Source organism: Symphalangus syndactylus, chromosome 9 (assembly GCF_028878055.3).
Source record: "Symphalangus syndactylus isolate Jambi chromosome 9, NHGRI_mSymSyn1-v2.1_pri, whole genome shotgun sequence".
NCBI lineage: Eukaryota > Metazoa > Chordata > Mammalia > Primates > Hylobatidae > Symphalangus > Symphalangus syndactylus.
Genome location: NC_072431.2, coordinates 57,314,160 through 57,329,526, shown reverse-complemented (window position 1 = coordinate 57,329,526; position 15,367 = coordinate 57,314,160). Strand labels below are relative to the sequence as shown.

General features: G+C 45.4%; 1 protein-coding gene across 14 annotated transcripts in view; it reads right to left on the bottom strand.

Annotated features, from left to right (window-relative positions):
- The window catches only part of TRRAP (transformation/transcription domain associated protein), a 135,185-nt gene that overhangs the window by 75,921 nt on the left and 43,897 nt on the right, over positions 1-15,367 (bottom strand). For 13 of the 14 annotated variants that reach the window (XM_063646109.1, XM_055292391.2, XM_055292396.2 and 10 more), the window contains exons 22-29: positions 12,246-12,397; positions 10,132-10,331; positions 7,296-7,513; positions 6,688-6,885; positions 5,850-6,110; positions 4,126-4,287; positions 1,855-1,951; positions 242-363 (exon numbers count right to left, since the gene is read on the bottom strand). In XM_063646109.1, coding sequence (XP_063502179.1) covers positions 242-363; positions 1,855-1,951; positions 4,126-4,287; positions 5,850-6,110; positions 6,688-6,885; positions 7,296-7,513; positions 10,132-10,331; positions 12,246-12,397 — 1,410 coding nt within the window. The remainder of the gene's footprint in view (positions 1-241; positions 364-1,854; positions 1,952-4,125; positions 4,288-5,849; positions 6,111-6,687; positions 6,886-7,295; positions 7,514-10,131; positions 10,332-12,245; positions 12,398-15,367) is intronic. The other variant, XM_063646113.1, reaches the window with a different exon arrangement.

Here is a 15,367-nt window from a genome sequence, read left to right as displayed (position 1 = left end):
ACTATTTCAGAAATTTATGACGAAATGAGGAAGACTTATCTTTACTGTTTAATATTTTTAAAAACTCAGTATGACTGTGAAACAGGTATATTCTTATTACAGTTTAGTGTGTAATAACCACATGCATAAAGCCTTTTAGGCAAACACTGTTTATATAGCAATAAATAAAAAGAACTCTTAATGCAGAGTACACACATATGTGTGCACACACACGCGTGTGCATACACGCACACACACTCACCTTTCTCATGCAGGCTTCTCCGGCCTCTTGGAGCTCACTATTGGTGGAATTCAGGGCTTTGAAGAGTGCAGCGATGATTTTCTCCCTGGACTGAGGAAGGTAATTGCAGGCAGCAAGTGCATCTTCAGGGAGAGAAATCAAGACAATTCCATTATTAACTGGAAAGATGCCCAAATAATTTTCTTCTCTATATTTATTTATTATTATTATTTGGTTGAGAAGGTGTCTTGCTATGTTGCCCAGGTTCATCTCCAACTCCTGGCCTCAAGGGATTCTCCTGCCCTGGCCTCCCCAAGTGCTAGGATTACAGCTGTGAGCCACCGCCCCTGGCTGAATTTTCTTTCCTAAAGGTTCCTACCGACCAGCAAAAAATATGAACCACGAGCCCTCTTTCCTAGTGGTTGGCCCTGAGAAAGACAAAAGTACACATGGTCTTCCATCCACATGTTGAGTATAATCTAAGAGTGAAGTCCAGCCTGCCAGAAAAGCCATGATAAATCTTACATCTCCAGATAAGAAAAAGGCTTGAGGGGGAAGAAGAGAGACTCCACTGACACCCCTATCCCAGGACACCTTCATAGGGTGATAGGGTAGCTGGACCCAGGGCAGTCCCATCTGAACAAGGCTGATGGCACAGTCTCTGGCCATCCAGCGACAGGCAACGCAGGGGACAGACACACACAACCCAGCCTTTCTTCACTACCCAGCTTTGAGGGTGAAAGGCTTTAAGACTTTCAAAAGGCAAATATTCTTAGGGAAGGAGACACACCTCAACCTTCTATGTCAGGTGACACGTAACATTCATTCTAGCAAAAGTAGCACCCACAATGGCTAACGGGAAGGAGGCGCAGGAGAGTTCCCCAAAGAAGGGACCCCAAGAGAAGAAGAAAGCTGCCAGTCACCCCTGGTCCCCCTGTTGGCTTTGGCTTGCACTGTCTAACACTCCACCCCATCTTCTAGCTCAGGTATTATGGTCTGCCTCTCAGCTCTCCACCTCTAACTCAAGAAAGATTCTGGAAATATTTTATTAAGAGCATAAAAATCAACAAAGCAAGAAAGAGTCAACTCAAAAAGTTTGTATTGGGTATTTACATTCACTCCCCACTAGAGAGAAAATGACTGTTTCTATGTCAGTCAACACAGATCTAGTCTATTTTCCTACACTTTGCATCATTCCTGTGCTTGACAATGATACCTGAGGTTTCCCAGTGAAAACCTGGAGATTGCAGGATTAACAAATGCTTGAGTCATTAAAAAGCTTCTAAGGCTGTCATGTCCCCTTACTATATATACACTCTGATTCTGATTGAAATGGCACCATATGAATGATACAACAATCCTTTTAAACCAAAAGGTCTGATTCATAAAACAACAACAGACTTTACTATAAAGCACAAAATTACTTCAATCCTAACAACACATGTAATTTTATGGCATCTCATTACACAGTTTGATAAACATACAAAAATAATTTTTTGATCTCATCTTAAAAAGACTACAAAAAGTCATAACAATTAGACAACAACAACAAAAGCCCACTTTTTTTTTTTCTATAGACCTCCTGTGGTCAGTCTCCTTTCACTTTTATACTCCGTAGATTTTCATTAACTTACTTAATGCTGCAATTCGTAAAGGTACGAGCGACGGAAGGCTTTTATAACAGGGCAGCTTTGTTAAAGCTGAATCTTCAGCCTCACACAAATTTAGCAGCTGCAAAAGATAAAACAATTTCATTTAGCCCACTCTTCCTGTGAAGACATAACCTTGCAAATAACAGAACACAGCAATCTTCCCACACACACTGCAACACAATTAACAACTGACAAACTAAGCTCAAATCCTAAAGATTTTAAGTATCAAAGTATGACCGAGCCTCTTTAAGGCAAAACTCAGTTTACTTCATTAGTGAAAAGAATTCTTAGACACTTTCTCACCCACTCTGATACCGTCATGTTTTTTTTTCACCCACTCTGATACCATCATGTTTTTTTTTTTCTCAAAACAGGGGGTTACTTTATCTAACTGCAAATCCCATGATGGCAGGGCCGTCGCCTCCTGGTTCAGATCAGCCTCCCCAGGGCCTCAGACAAGTGTTCAAGAAACAGATGCGCTATAATTCAAATATTTAAGTGAACACACTTTTTTTTTAAGTACAGAAAAGCATAAAGTAGGAAGTTGAACATCACTGGGAATTCCAGTGGCTATCCTTCCAGAGATTTTACCACACAAGTAGATATTTCTCTATCTGCTATCTAAATAACAGATATCGTGCTCTATCACTATTTCCCCCTCCTCTTCATTCATATCCTGGAAAACTAGTATAGGCTTTTATCATTTTTCCCCCTTAAAAGATTCCAACCTGGTAAAAGATTTAAAACAGCAGAAAAGGATACATAGTGAAAAGCACTTCAAGCCACCCACCCCATTCCACTGCCCAGAGGAAACCACCGTTGCTAGGGCCTTGTATGACCTTCAAAAATACTCTCCTCACATATAAGAGCATGGGTGTATATACGCGTGCAGGTATGGAGAGAGAGAAGTCAACTACAAAACAAAACCCCAACACAGCCACACAGTATCACCTGGGAAGCTTTCAGACAGTGGATTCCCAGGTCTCACCCAAATCTACTGAACCTGAATCTCCAAGGAAAGGACTCGCGTCCATGCTTTTCAAAAGATCCGCACGTGTTCTGATGCAGCCAGGCACTGACAGACATCTGGAAAACCAGTTTCATGCCCTCAATACTGCCAGGCTCTGGTCTTAAGTGCAGTGAGGAGTTTTCCATGCAGGTTAAAATACATCTGTCTCTAGATCAGCCAAGGGAAGTTACGCATTTCCTAAAGGTCTTGACCTTCTGTCAAGCCTTACAAATGATAAGGTATAAAGATCAGAGCCAGATCATATGATCCTATAACAATTATGTCCAAGCAAAAACAGGACCTTAAAACGTCAAGAGGTAAATTTTCATAATCAGAAATTCAGACAGTATGGACCTGGAAGAATTTGCTTTCTTCTGATTTTTGCCGTGGTATACTCTGACAATGCCTCTGCAAGTATGATGCATGTCCCATAAAAATTTTAAATTTTATCTGATCACCAGACCATTACTGTATTCTAAGGACACTGCTTATAATTTGACAACATCCACAGTTTCCTTCCTGTTTGTCAGACTAATATCACCCCACACTGGAATGTTTACAGTGACAAATACTCATCAGATGCCATCTGCCAGGGTCCGTGTTTGGGTCAAGGGGCAAATCAAGTCCACTAAAAAAAATAAAAACCTGGCTGGACAGTGCAGTGATTAGGAACCATGCTCTAAATAACAGTCCTGGCTTAAATTCAAGCTCTCCAGCTCACCTGCCCTGTGGCTTTGGGTAATCAGCAAACTCTAAGCCTCAGTTTCCACACCTTCAAAGTGAGAACAAACAGCTCAACCCCTACACTTCAGGGGGTGCTGTCAGAACTTAGGGCACTCGTGTGATGTTCTCAACAGCGCATGGCACGTTTCAGTGATTAATGAACGCGATAAATTGGCACTTGCACCAGGCCAGCTGATCTAAGAGTGATTAAAGCAAGTGGGTGCAGCTTCACCTTTAAAATACAACTTTGAGGCCCTAAATTCAAGCAAAGATTCCTGTTGGGGCTAACAGAGTTCTGAGAACTCACAAGACATCAGCGTCTCTGCTGGCCAAACCTCCCTTCCGCCCGAGCCCAGACGCAACATACCTGCTCAGGTTGCTATGCCAGGTGTCAGCGGGTTACCTGCGGGTCCCTGCCCGAGCCTTCTCTGAACGCTGCCTGACCAGTCTTCGCGTACAAAGACAGGCTAGCAGACACACGTCATCACCATCCACACCACTCCGCACCACCACCCCCCTACCTCTGTGTAGAACACCTTATGCTCCACCACGTTAAGGTCCATTGTAAAGAGCCTGGGCTGCAACGTGGTACAGAACGTGTTCCCCTCCATCAAGCCAATCTGCGCGTTGGCAGGCTGGTGTCGGAGCAGGTGCTTCTTAGGGGGGACCATATCCTGCAGGACCTGGGGAAGCCAAGGAGGAGGCACCACTCACCAGCTACCCCTTAAGACACAAACACTTTTTAAAAATTTGAAAACCATGTGTGAGATCCAAAGTTATTACAGATATCTTCTCATTAGGGAAGGGGAGATACTTTTCATGTGCAAAACCTCGGTCGTGGAGAGACATGTAAGATATGTTAGTTCCTAAAGGAAAGAGGTTAACCTCTCTCTCTCTAAAAATAAAAATTAAAAAAAAAAAATCCAAAACAAAAGACAAAACCACAACAAAACAAGAATAAAACTACCAGACTGTGCTATAGCCTCAGGAACGCTGCCTTCTACTCTCTTGAAGTACACTGTTTTTTGGCAAATCTCAAGTCATAAAGAGCAGGAACAATGGTAGAGCTAGCCCTCTGTGTCTGCGGTTCCGCATCCTCAGATGCTACCAGGCAAGGAGAAAACATACTTGAGGAAAAAATAAAAAATAACGTGACAAGAAAAAACAAACTATTAAAGTGTAACTATTTACATAGCATTTACATTGTATTAGGTATTATAAGTAATCTAGAACTAAAGTATATGGGAGATTATACAAATTTTTATGTACCCATAAAAATTTAAGGATAGGCATGGTGGCTCACGCCTGTAATCCCAACACCTTGGGAAGCTGAAATGGGAGGACTGCTCGACCCCAGGAGTTCAAGGCCAGACTGGGCAACATAGTGAGAGCCCATCTTTATAAAAAAATAGATGGAAAAAAATTTTTTAAAAAGAAGAAAATGACATTTTGGGCTGGATGATAATTTCCCTAAAGAAAAGAAATAATTTAAAAAGTTAAAAAAAAAAAAAAAAGGCTGGGCGCGGTGGCTCATGCCTGTAATCCCAGCACTTTGGGAGGCAAAAGTGGGCGGATCATGAGGTCAGGAGATCAAGACCATCCTGGCTAACACTGTGAAACCCCATCTCTACTAAAAATACAAAAAATTAGCCGGGTGTGGTGGCGGGTGCCTATAGTCCCAGCTACCCGGGAGGCTGAGGCAGGAGAATGGCATGAACCTGGGAGGCGGAGCTTGCAGTGAGCCAAGATCATGGGTGACAGTGAGACTCTGTCTCAAAAAAAAAAAAAAAAAAAAAAAAAAAAAGTTAAAAAAATAAAAAATAAACTAGCCAGGCGTGGTGGTGTGCGTCTATAGTCCCAGCTACTTAGGAGGCTGAGGCAGGAGGATCACTTGAGCCCAGGAGTTCGAGGCTGCAGTGAGCTAGGATCGCACTCCAGCCTGGGCAACAGAGTGAGACTGTCTCAAAAAAATAAATGAAAATAAAAAAGCATTTAAAAAGAAAAAACAAATCAATAAAGTACACGGAATATGTGCCTAAGTTATATACAAATATCATACCATTTTACATCAGAGACTTGAGCATCCCAGATTTTGGTACCCACACAGGGTCCTGGAACCAAGGCCCCACAGATACCAAGACACAAAATTACAAACAGAGTATCACCTCCACTCAAATTAAAAAAAAAAAAAAAAGTCTCAAAAGTTTTGTTGAAATTACCTTGGTTCTGGTGACAGAAATCTCACCTCTTTGTGGGGTTCCATGATCACGGTCACACTCTTCCCAGTGACCTGGGCCAACACCTGCAGCGAATGCATGGCCTGCTTCCTCACAGTGGAGTTTGGAGAGGTGACTTCTCGAACCAAGTCGTGTGTCACGTGGTGGAAAGACTTTTCCTGGGCGGCCACGATCTCTTCAGCTCTCTCCTCGTCTTTTAAAGGCGTTGCGCATCGCATCAGAAGCTGCTCCAGGGTGGTCTTTGCCATGGCGACTGCCCCATTGGAAACCTGCAAGTCAGGGACGCCTTAGAATGAAAGCAGGGCGATGCCACCCACTCTGCCCACCGTCTCCTGCACACCCGTCTGCCATAAAGACCGTCACTGGCGGGTCCATGCCCCTCTTGCCAGCTGCTTTAATGAGGTGACTTCACAGCACCCACTTGGTGCTTTAGTCCCTAAGTCACCTACTCAGAAACCGTGGATCCAAATGTGACCCCTGCATTCACCAGATAAGCTGGCAATGCCCACCATGTTCTACTGGTGTGAGTCATATCTGCATAGGTTTAAGAATGCAGCTCCTCTGGAAACAGCACACGAGAAGCGGAATTTCCCTTTTCAAACGCACTGTGGTAAATACTGTGGCCTGTAACGGTTCTTTATCAAAGCAAACAGGTATTTAGATACCCACAGAAGGCCTATGGGAGCTCTGAGCTGTCCTTTTAGTAAAGATGCTGAAATGAAATCTGAGTATCAAAGTCACCACGCTGCTAGAAGAGCATATTTGCAGAAGGATCTTATAGTATTCTTCAGGAAACCACCATTTCAAAAACAGCAATGGTTAGGATTGGGGCCGCCCGTCACCTACCTCTCCAGTTAAGTCCATCATGACAAAGAGAAGTGCTTTCAGGAATGTCTGCTGGTTCTGGAGAACCCAAGTGAGAGGCAGCCGCTCCATGAGAAACTTAATAGACACCACACCCCCCAGCTTTGCATACCATGCCTGTTCATAACAACATGCACACAGGCGCTCCACGATGTAAGAAAACAGGGGCAGCTGGCAGGCCTGGAGACGAAAATGAACAAACCACAACACGTTACCGCAATTCATTTTTTTTTTTGAGACAGAGTTTCACTTTTATTGCCCAGGCTGGAGGGCAATGGCGTGCGTGATCTCGGCTCACCGCAACCTCCACCTCCTGCCTTAGCCTCCCGAGTAGCTGGGATTACAGGCATGTGCCACCACGCCTGGCTAATTTTTTTATTTTTAGTAGAGATGGGGTTTCTCCATGTTGGTCAGGCTGGTCTCGAACTCCCAACCTCAGGTGATCCGCCCACCTTGGCCTCCCAAAGTGCTGGGATTACAGGCGTTAGCCACTGTGCCCGGCCGCAGTTCTTAAACTATCAGTTTCTAGAAGGACCACCCTCAGGTACAGACACCCTCCAAATCAGAGACACTCCTCAACCCTTCCTTACCCTCTCCTTGGAGCCCAGGATGATACTTGCAACATCAAATATCACAGCTAGGGCCACCTCCCCGATTTTGCAAAGCTCCTTTTCTTCATATGCCATACAAATAGCTATTGCGTCAATGAGAACCAAAGGATCCATTCCTTTCGAGCCATTTTCTTCACTGTGAAACATGGCTGTGCTGGGCTGGCTGCCCACCTGGTAGCAAGGCAGCAAGAAAGGGCCTAAAAGGAGAGAGAGGGAAGGCACGTGAGAGTTCATTTATGAGAACAGTCTTGTCCCCCAAACTGCAGAACTCCCCAATTTTTTCCTTGAAGTTAGAAACTCCATAAAAAGCAGGGCATGGTGGCTCACATCTGTAATCCTGGCACTCTGGGAGGCCAAGGCGGGAGGATCACTTGACATCAGAAGTTTGAGACCAGCCTAGTCCAACATGGTGAAACCCCATCTCTACTAAAAATACAAAATCAGCCGGGCATGGTGGCAGGCGCCTGTAATCCCAGCTACTCAGGAGGCTGAGGCAGGAGAATCACTTGAACCCAGGAGACGGAGGTTGCAGATCACGCCACTGCACTCCAGCTTGGCTGACACAGTGAGACTCCATCTCAAAAATAAAAAAGAAAAAAAAAAAGAAACTCCATAAAAAGCCAGCACTGAGATTTTAAGACAACTTCTGTTAAACTGCAATTATGTGTAAACTAAGTCCTCTGATATGCCTTTAGGCTGTATTTTTCTGAATGTTTTCTATGATACACTGTGTTATTTTCATATATTTCTCAACCATAACTCAAAAATATATTAGTTCAAAATGAGAACCACAGGGGTCAGGCACAGTGGCTCATGACACTTTTATAATCTTTTACAATTAAATAAGCCCAGTACTTTGGGAAGCCAAGGCAGGAAAATCACTTGAGGCCAGGAGTTCAAGACCAGCCTGAGCAACATAATGAGATGCATCTTCATAGAAAATTTTTTAAAAATTAGCCGGGCGTGGGCTGGACATAGTGGCTCACGCCTGTAATCCCAGCACTTTGGGAGGCCGAGGCAGGTGGATCATGAGGTCAGGAGTTCGAGACCAGCCTGACCAATGTGGTGAAACCCCATCTCTACTAAAAATACAAAAAAAATTAACCAGGCATGGTGGCGTGCGCCTGTAATCCCAGCTACTCAGGAGGGCTGAGGCAAGAGAAGCGCTTCAACCCGGGAGGCAGAGGTTGCAGTGAGCTGAGATCGCACCACTGCACTCCAGCCTGGGCAACAGAGCAAGACTCCGTCCTAAAAAAAAAAAAATTAGCCAGGCATGGTTGTTATACGCCTGTAGTCCCAGCTACTCAAGAGGATGAGGCAGGAGGATCACTTGAGCTCAGCAGGTAGAGGCTGCAGTGAGCCATGACCACGCCACTGCACTCCAGCCTGGGCAACAAAGCGAGACTCTCTAAAAAGCAAAACAAAACAAAAATTAAAAAATAAATAAATAAAACCACAATGATGTAACATTTTTTTAAAAAATTATTAAATAGGCCAAGGGGCAGAACATGGGAATGACCATGGGTTATGCTCCGGATATTCCTAACATACAACAACAAAAAGCAACGGCATCCAGCTATGGCAGAGAACAGTCGTCCACAGCATTATTAGGTAATGCCTCGGAGGTACCCAGGTCCAAGGTGGAAGTTACTGAGAAGCTTAGTTTTGCCAGAAAGACAATGTTAACATAGAACAAACACTGAGAAACAATCAAAGTGCTAAATTGTACAGTATTGACCGGTCAGGCCAAGAAAAGTTAAAGGGGAAAATTCTATGTGCTCTGCTGGTTGATCTTAAGGGTGAGGGGCTTTGAGGACATGAACTGGGCAGTGCTACTACAGTGCGGTCTGCAGACGAACTGTGACTGGTCTGGGAGGAGATGCTGAAATTGACAGTAAGTTTTCAGAAACTTATGTAGCAACTGGCAGCAGCATGACATTTTTATTGTCTTTTTTTTTTTCTTTTTGAGATGGAGTTTCGCTCTCGTTGCCCAGGCTGGAGCAATGGCACGATCTCTGCTCACCGCAACCTCCGCCTCCCAGGTCCAAGCGATTCTCCTGCCTCAGCCTCCTGAGTAACTGGGATTACAGGCATGCGCCACCATGCCCGGCTAATTTTGTATTTTTAGTACAGACAGGGTTTCTCCATGTTGGTCAGGCTGGTTTCAAACTCCCGACCTCAGGTGATACGCCCACCTTGGCCTCCCAAAGTGCTGGGATTATAGGCGTGAGCCACCGCGCCTGGCCATTTTTATTGTCTTTTACAAATCACCTACAATGGACTGGAAATAAAAGTGAACAAATACAAGTGGCCCTTCACCACCAAGAGTGTGAGAGCCACTGAAGTGGAGGTGAGCAGCCATTCCAGGCAGGAGGAATGGCAGAATGAGGATCCTGGGGGCAGAAACGGCATCGCAGCGGAGACTGCGAGGCATGGGTTGGAGAGCAGGGAGCAGGTGATGGCGAAGTTTCTGGAGGGCAAGACTGGCCTTGGAAAACACAGCCAGGCAGAGGAAGGCGAGCAGTGAGTGTGACCACAAACTGTCTGTTTCACAGGCAGCTTGTCCAAAGCACTTGGACACAGAAGTATTATTAAACGGGGTCTATCTTACAAACAAAACTTGGCAGGTAATAACTTTCAAGCTGATATAGCGCCCACTACTGAAATACCAATTATCAATGTAGTAAATGGAAAATTAGAAAAGCCAAAAATCAATCAGCCAAACTCAGCTTTTTCTAGAACAACAAAATGTCCTAAGCAAGTTTTTAAAGCACCTAAAGAAGTCAAAGAACCAATCCCGTGCCCCCGTGCTCACCACACTGCTGGGCGACTGCCACCATCGTATAGTGGCGGATCAAGCTGGCGACGAAGGGCAGGGCGCTGGGCCGCAGGTCCTTAATGACGGCAGACATGAAGGCGCCTGTCAGGGCCTGCTCAAAAGTCTTCCGGGCTGGAGTGTCCTGGGCTTTGTAGCGATGTGAGATGATGACATTGGGGATGGTCTTTTCCGTAAAGCTGAAAGGCAAAATCAGATCCGGCATCACGACACTCAACCCCTGAGCTGATGACTCCACCAGGACTTCTTTTTAAATTTTTAATCTGCTTGCTTCCCTCTTATTCAGACAGGCCTGGGTAATTTATCTGCTTTAATTTTAGCAACACCTGGACAGAGTTTCGCTCTGTCACCCAGGCTGGAGTGCAGTGGCGCGATCTTGGCTCACCGCAACCTCTGCCTCCTGGGTTCATGTGATTCTCCTGCCTCAGTCTCCCAAGTAGCTGAGATTACAGGTGCCTGCCACCACGCCCAGCTAATTTTTTTTGTATTTTTAGTAGAGATGGGATTTCACCATGTTGGCCAGGCTGGTCTCGATGGTCTTGAACTCCTGACCTCAGGTGACCCACCCCCCCACCCCTCACCTCGGCCTTCCAAAGTGCTGGGATTACAGCATGTTTTTTCAGGCTGTAAGTTTCCCTCTGAGTATCACTTTAGCTGCATCCCATTTACATTTGGTCACGAATTATCATTTTCTTGGCTCTTTTTCCTTCCTCCATCCTCAATCTTCCATGGAGGAACTTTCTGTCTGAATGAACATCCTTTAGAATGTTCTTCGCTGAAGATGTGCTGGTGGCAGATTTCTGTTTTTATCTGAAAACATCTTTATTTCATCCTTATTCATGGGTCATACTGCACCAGATATATGACTCTAAGTTGGCAATTCTTTTTTCAAACTAAAGGTTTATTCCACTGTCCAGTGGCTTTCACAGCTTCCACGTGATCATTCATTTGAATGTCACCTTTTTGTTCTGCCATCTTTTAAGATTTTCCCTTTGTTTCTGATTTGTAGTTGTTTCACTATAGTTTGTCTGTGTGGATTTCTTTTTATTTATCCTGCTTTGGATTCACTCAACATCTTGGATCTGCACACTGTTTAATTTTTTCATCAGTTCTGGGAAATTCTCAGTCATTATGTCTCTGCTCTTTTTGAGGGGTTTCAAGTAAATGATGCTACTTCCCTCTACTCTTCATGTCTCTTACTCTCTCTTGAATTTTTCATCTTTTCTCTCTCTGCATGTGTTCTGGATAAGTATTCGACAACTTTTGAAGGTTCTCTCTCTTTAACTTTATGGGCAATTTTTATAGGTTTCTGTTTCTTGGAGGTATTTTCAAGTTTGTCTTTCATTAATTTAAACATTCTAAGCATAGTTACAACCTAGTTCTGATAATCCTAACACCTGAAGCCTGTGTGGGTATATTTCTGCCTTCCATTGATTCTGCTGGCTCTTACTCATGTTGTTTTATTTCCTTGTGCATTTGGTTACCTTGACTCCTCTCTCTTCAATGTCCTTTAAACAACTGAGCACCTACTATATACTCAGCATCACTTCTGATGCAGTGAAGAATGTGAAAATACATAGGAAAAAATCCATCCCCTGAAACTTACAATGCAGAAAAATGGTTTGCATGTGTTACCTCAAAAGATCATTACATTAAGGTCATGCACAGTCTCAAGAGTTAACAGCAAGACACAGACATCACATGAGAAATATCTGGAGAAAGATCACTGTGAACTGAAAATGCAGAGGGTCCACTGCATGCCTGTCAGGTGCTAGCTGCTGTGGACAGAATGGTGAGACAAAGGGAGGGAGAAGGGACATGACCCTTGATTTCTTCACACTTACAAACTAATGGAGGAGGTGACAAGACACAATAAAGGCAGACGACAACTGTGATCCCTTCTAATTCTCAAGCACCCAGTTCTCCTTTCCATTTTCTCTAAGGCCCCAAGAAGAAGGAGTAGGTAGATAATACGGCATCTGCTGAACTTAAAGGAGCCTGCTCCTAGCGCTAGGAAACCTGGGAGGCCCTCTGCAGCCCCAATTCCTAAAACAGGATCCACCCAACCGCACAGAAGGAAGCGGCCGACATACTTGGGGTGTGCCAGGAGCTGGTAGAGTGCGTGCTTGTTGTCCTCCAGGCTCATCATGGCCACCAGGAAGCATTTGATCACTTCCCACGCCTGCCTCCGGTAGTAGGGCTCAGTGTTGGCGCTTTTCAGGCAGTCCAGAGCAGTTTCAATGGCCTACGACCAAGACACAAAGAAACTACAGTTTGTACTGAAATTACATGATTGTGAAAAGCTTTCACTGAAAGCATCTGCAGCACCCAGAAGAATCTTTTTTTTTTTGAGACGGAGTCTCGCTCTGTCGCCCAGGCTGGAGTGCAGTGGCATGTATCTCGGCTCACTGCAAGCTCCGCCTCCCGGGTTCACGCCATTCTCCTGCTTCAGCCTCCCAAGTAGCTAGGACTACAGGCGCCCGCCACCATGTCCGGCTAAGTTTTCTGTATTTTTAGTAGAGTCGGGGTTTCACCGTGTTAGCCAGGATGGTCTCAATCTCCTGACCTTGTGATCTGCCCGCCTCGGCCTCCCAAAGTGCTGGGATAACAGGCGTGAGCCACTGGGCCCGGCCGCACCCAAAAGAATCTTTTTTTTTTGAGATGGAGTCTCGCTCTGTTGCCCAGGCTGGAGTGCAGTGGTGCCATCTCCGCTCACTGCAAGCTCTGCCTCCTGGGTTCATGCCATTCTCCTGCCTCAGCCTCCCGAGTAGCTGGGACCACAGGCACCCGCCACTACACCCGGCTAATTTTTTTGGTATTTTTAGTAGAGACGGGGTTTCACCGTGTTAGCCAGGATGGTCTCGATCACCCAGAAGAATCTTAATCCACATTTCTAGACAGGCGCCTTAACCAACTAAGCCATGGCACCAGTCTCATGCATATTTTCTTTTGAAGAGAGCACAGTGGGCCAATACAGCTTAATAGGTATTCACCTGGTGAAGCTTCCAAAAGAGGCGGTGGAAGTATTATGAAATAAGGAATTGCACAGTTCAAATTAAAATGCCAAGATGGAGTTTAACAATTTCATGTTCAAATAGCCGATGGCAGATTACAGGAACTAAGTGAGCTCGGAGAGCCTCTTGTGGTAGATTTGCTGGGTTAAACCAGATTCTGCCTCACCTACACACTCTTCAAGGTCCTAACAAGAATAATAATGAATTTTCTGCAAAGCAGACTTTCCGGTGCCTAGGTTGAAAACTGAAAGATGGCTTTCTTAAGCTTTTACTAACCTCACTCTTTAAGAAAGAAAAAGGTTGACATCATTTTTTTCAGAAAGCCTACATAGCTACATGCACACATTTTTATTCTATTCATTCCCATGGGGTTGACTGAGATAGTGGCGAAGACACAACCACACACAAAAGTAATCTGAAGCCTTTAACAGCCAAGACATTCACCTTAACAATAATTATGTACATATAAATCAAATAACTAATCTTTGTTAAAAATTTACCCAGGCCCTGTGTGAGGAACCAGGAGAGGGTGACGACAGGGACAGAGGCCCTCCCTCTCCAGCCCCTGTCAGGCTTAGAGACACACAGTGCACACAAGCATGACAACAGCTCCTCCCCAGATGAACCCCAGCTTGAGTGTCCGTGCTCTTCGGGGGTACTGCAGAAATGCATGTGATCTGATCAGTAACAGTTATAAATGGTGATACTTTCTAAAATTTTATTTTTCAGAATCAATATAACATATGAGCCAATTACCTGCCAAAAATAATCAAGGACTGCCAAGTGCACCAAAAGCAGAATGGTTTAATGGAAACTCACCGGCGCTTGGCTTAGCCATGCTCATCTTTCCCTTTACCTCATGGGCTCCTTAGCTATGCCAGGTGTGCTGCAGCCAGTGCCGGGAGGATGGCGTTCTGCTCCGAAAGAATGCCTTGACAGGCATCATGGTGAGCCTCTGTAAGGGGGCCCAGACCTTTACGATCCTGTCTCTGCAAAACCTGATTTCTTCCAGACTTCAGCTGCTTTGGGGCAAAACTACTTCTAAAAGGAATTTTTGGGGGGTGGGGGGGTGCTCTTAGTCTATACAGAGTCAAATAAAATACGCAAAAGACAGAATTTTAGCCATCCAATTCTCTTAGGACAGTAGCATTCATTTGGAAAGTATGTGGATGAAGGTTTGGGTTAGAAGGTGAGACTGCACCCACCCTGAGGCTGGAGAGGGAACAGTGCTTCATAAGGCGGGAGTTGGGGAGGGCTGGGGATGAGGCACAGGCTTGAGGAAGTTGGGGGGGACAGGCTGACTGAGATGATGACAGAAAACAACTCCAGAGTGACGCTTATCTGTACTGGCTTCTCCCTCCCCAATGTTTACTCATGGACGCAGAAGCCACTACATGGGCACACGTCTTCTACAAAGGTAAACACACCCAGTACTACACAATGATGCAGCAGGGCAGGGAGGAGTTAGACAGAGCAAAGGGAGGGCCTGGAGCAGTTCCAGGCCACACAATGATGGCTGAAGACTAGATCTGCAAGAGGCTCAGGACCCCAGCAGGCAGCCAGCTTACTGAAATGCCCAACTCACGTGGATCCACTCAAACACTACGATAATATCCTTAAAAAAATACCCAATACACAACAGCTAGATGATGTCCTGCAAAGACATGGAAACAAGTGCTACCACCATGTGGGGAAGGACTGGTGACAGAGTCAGGGGGAATAGCCAACGTGACGATGGGATGATGCTGACACAGAACTAGGACAGGGAGCAGAAAAGTCAGCAGGGCAGGGAGGAGAGATGGTGAGTGTTCAACACAGACAGGGCAAAGGCAGCGGGCAGGACACTCCAGCAGGGTGCGGGGGCACTGTCTGCTTTTTACACGGTAAAAACAAGGATCTCTAAAGGGCCTAACAGAGACCCAGGAGCTGTCGGCAGTGGGATGAGAGACAGGAATGAGAAAGCACAAGTTGCGTTTGGATACAGAATGGGAGAAAGCGAGGCACTGAGTGTGGCTGCGAAGACAGACAGGCATGGACTCTACTCAGGTTCTCAGTAAGCCTGCTAGGCATCAGAATGGAAGGAGTTCACGGCAGGATGGGCTGGCATCTCCTCCTGGTCACCAGGAGAGGGGGCTGCTCCAGGGTCCCAAGTTCTCAGGTGACACCCCTCCACTGGTCTCCTGGCTTTAGGAAAGCCCCTG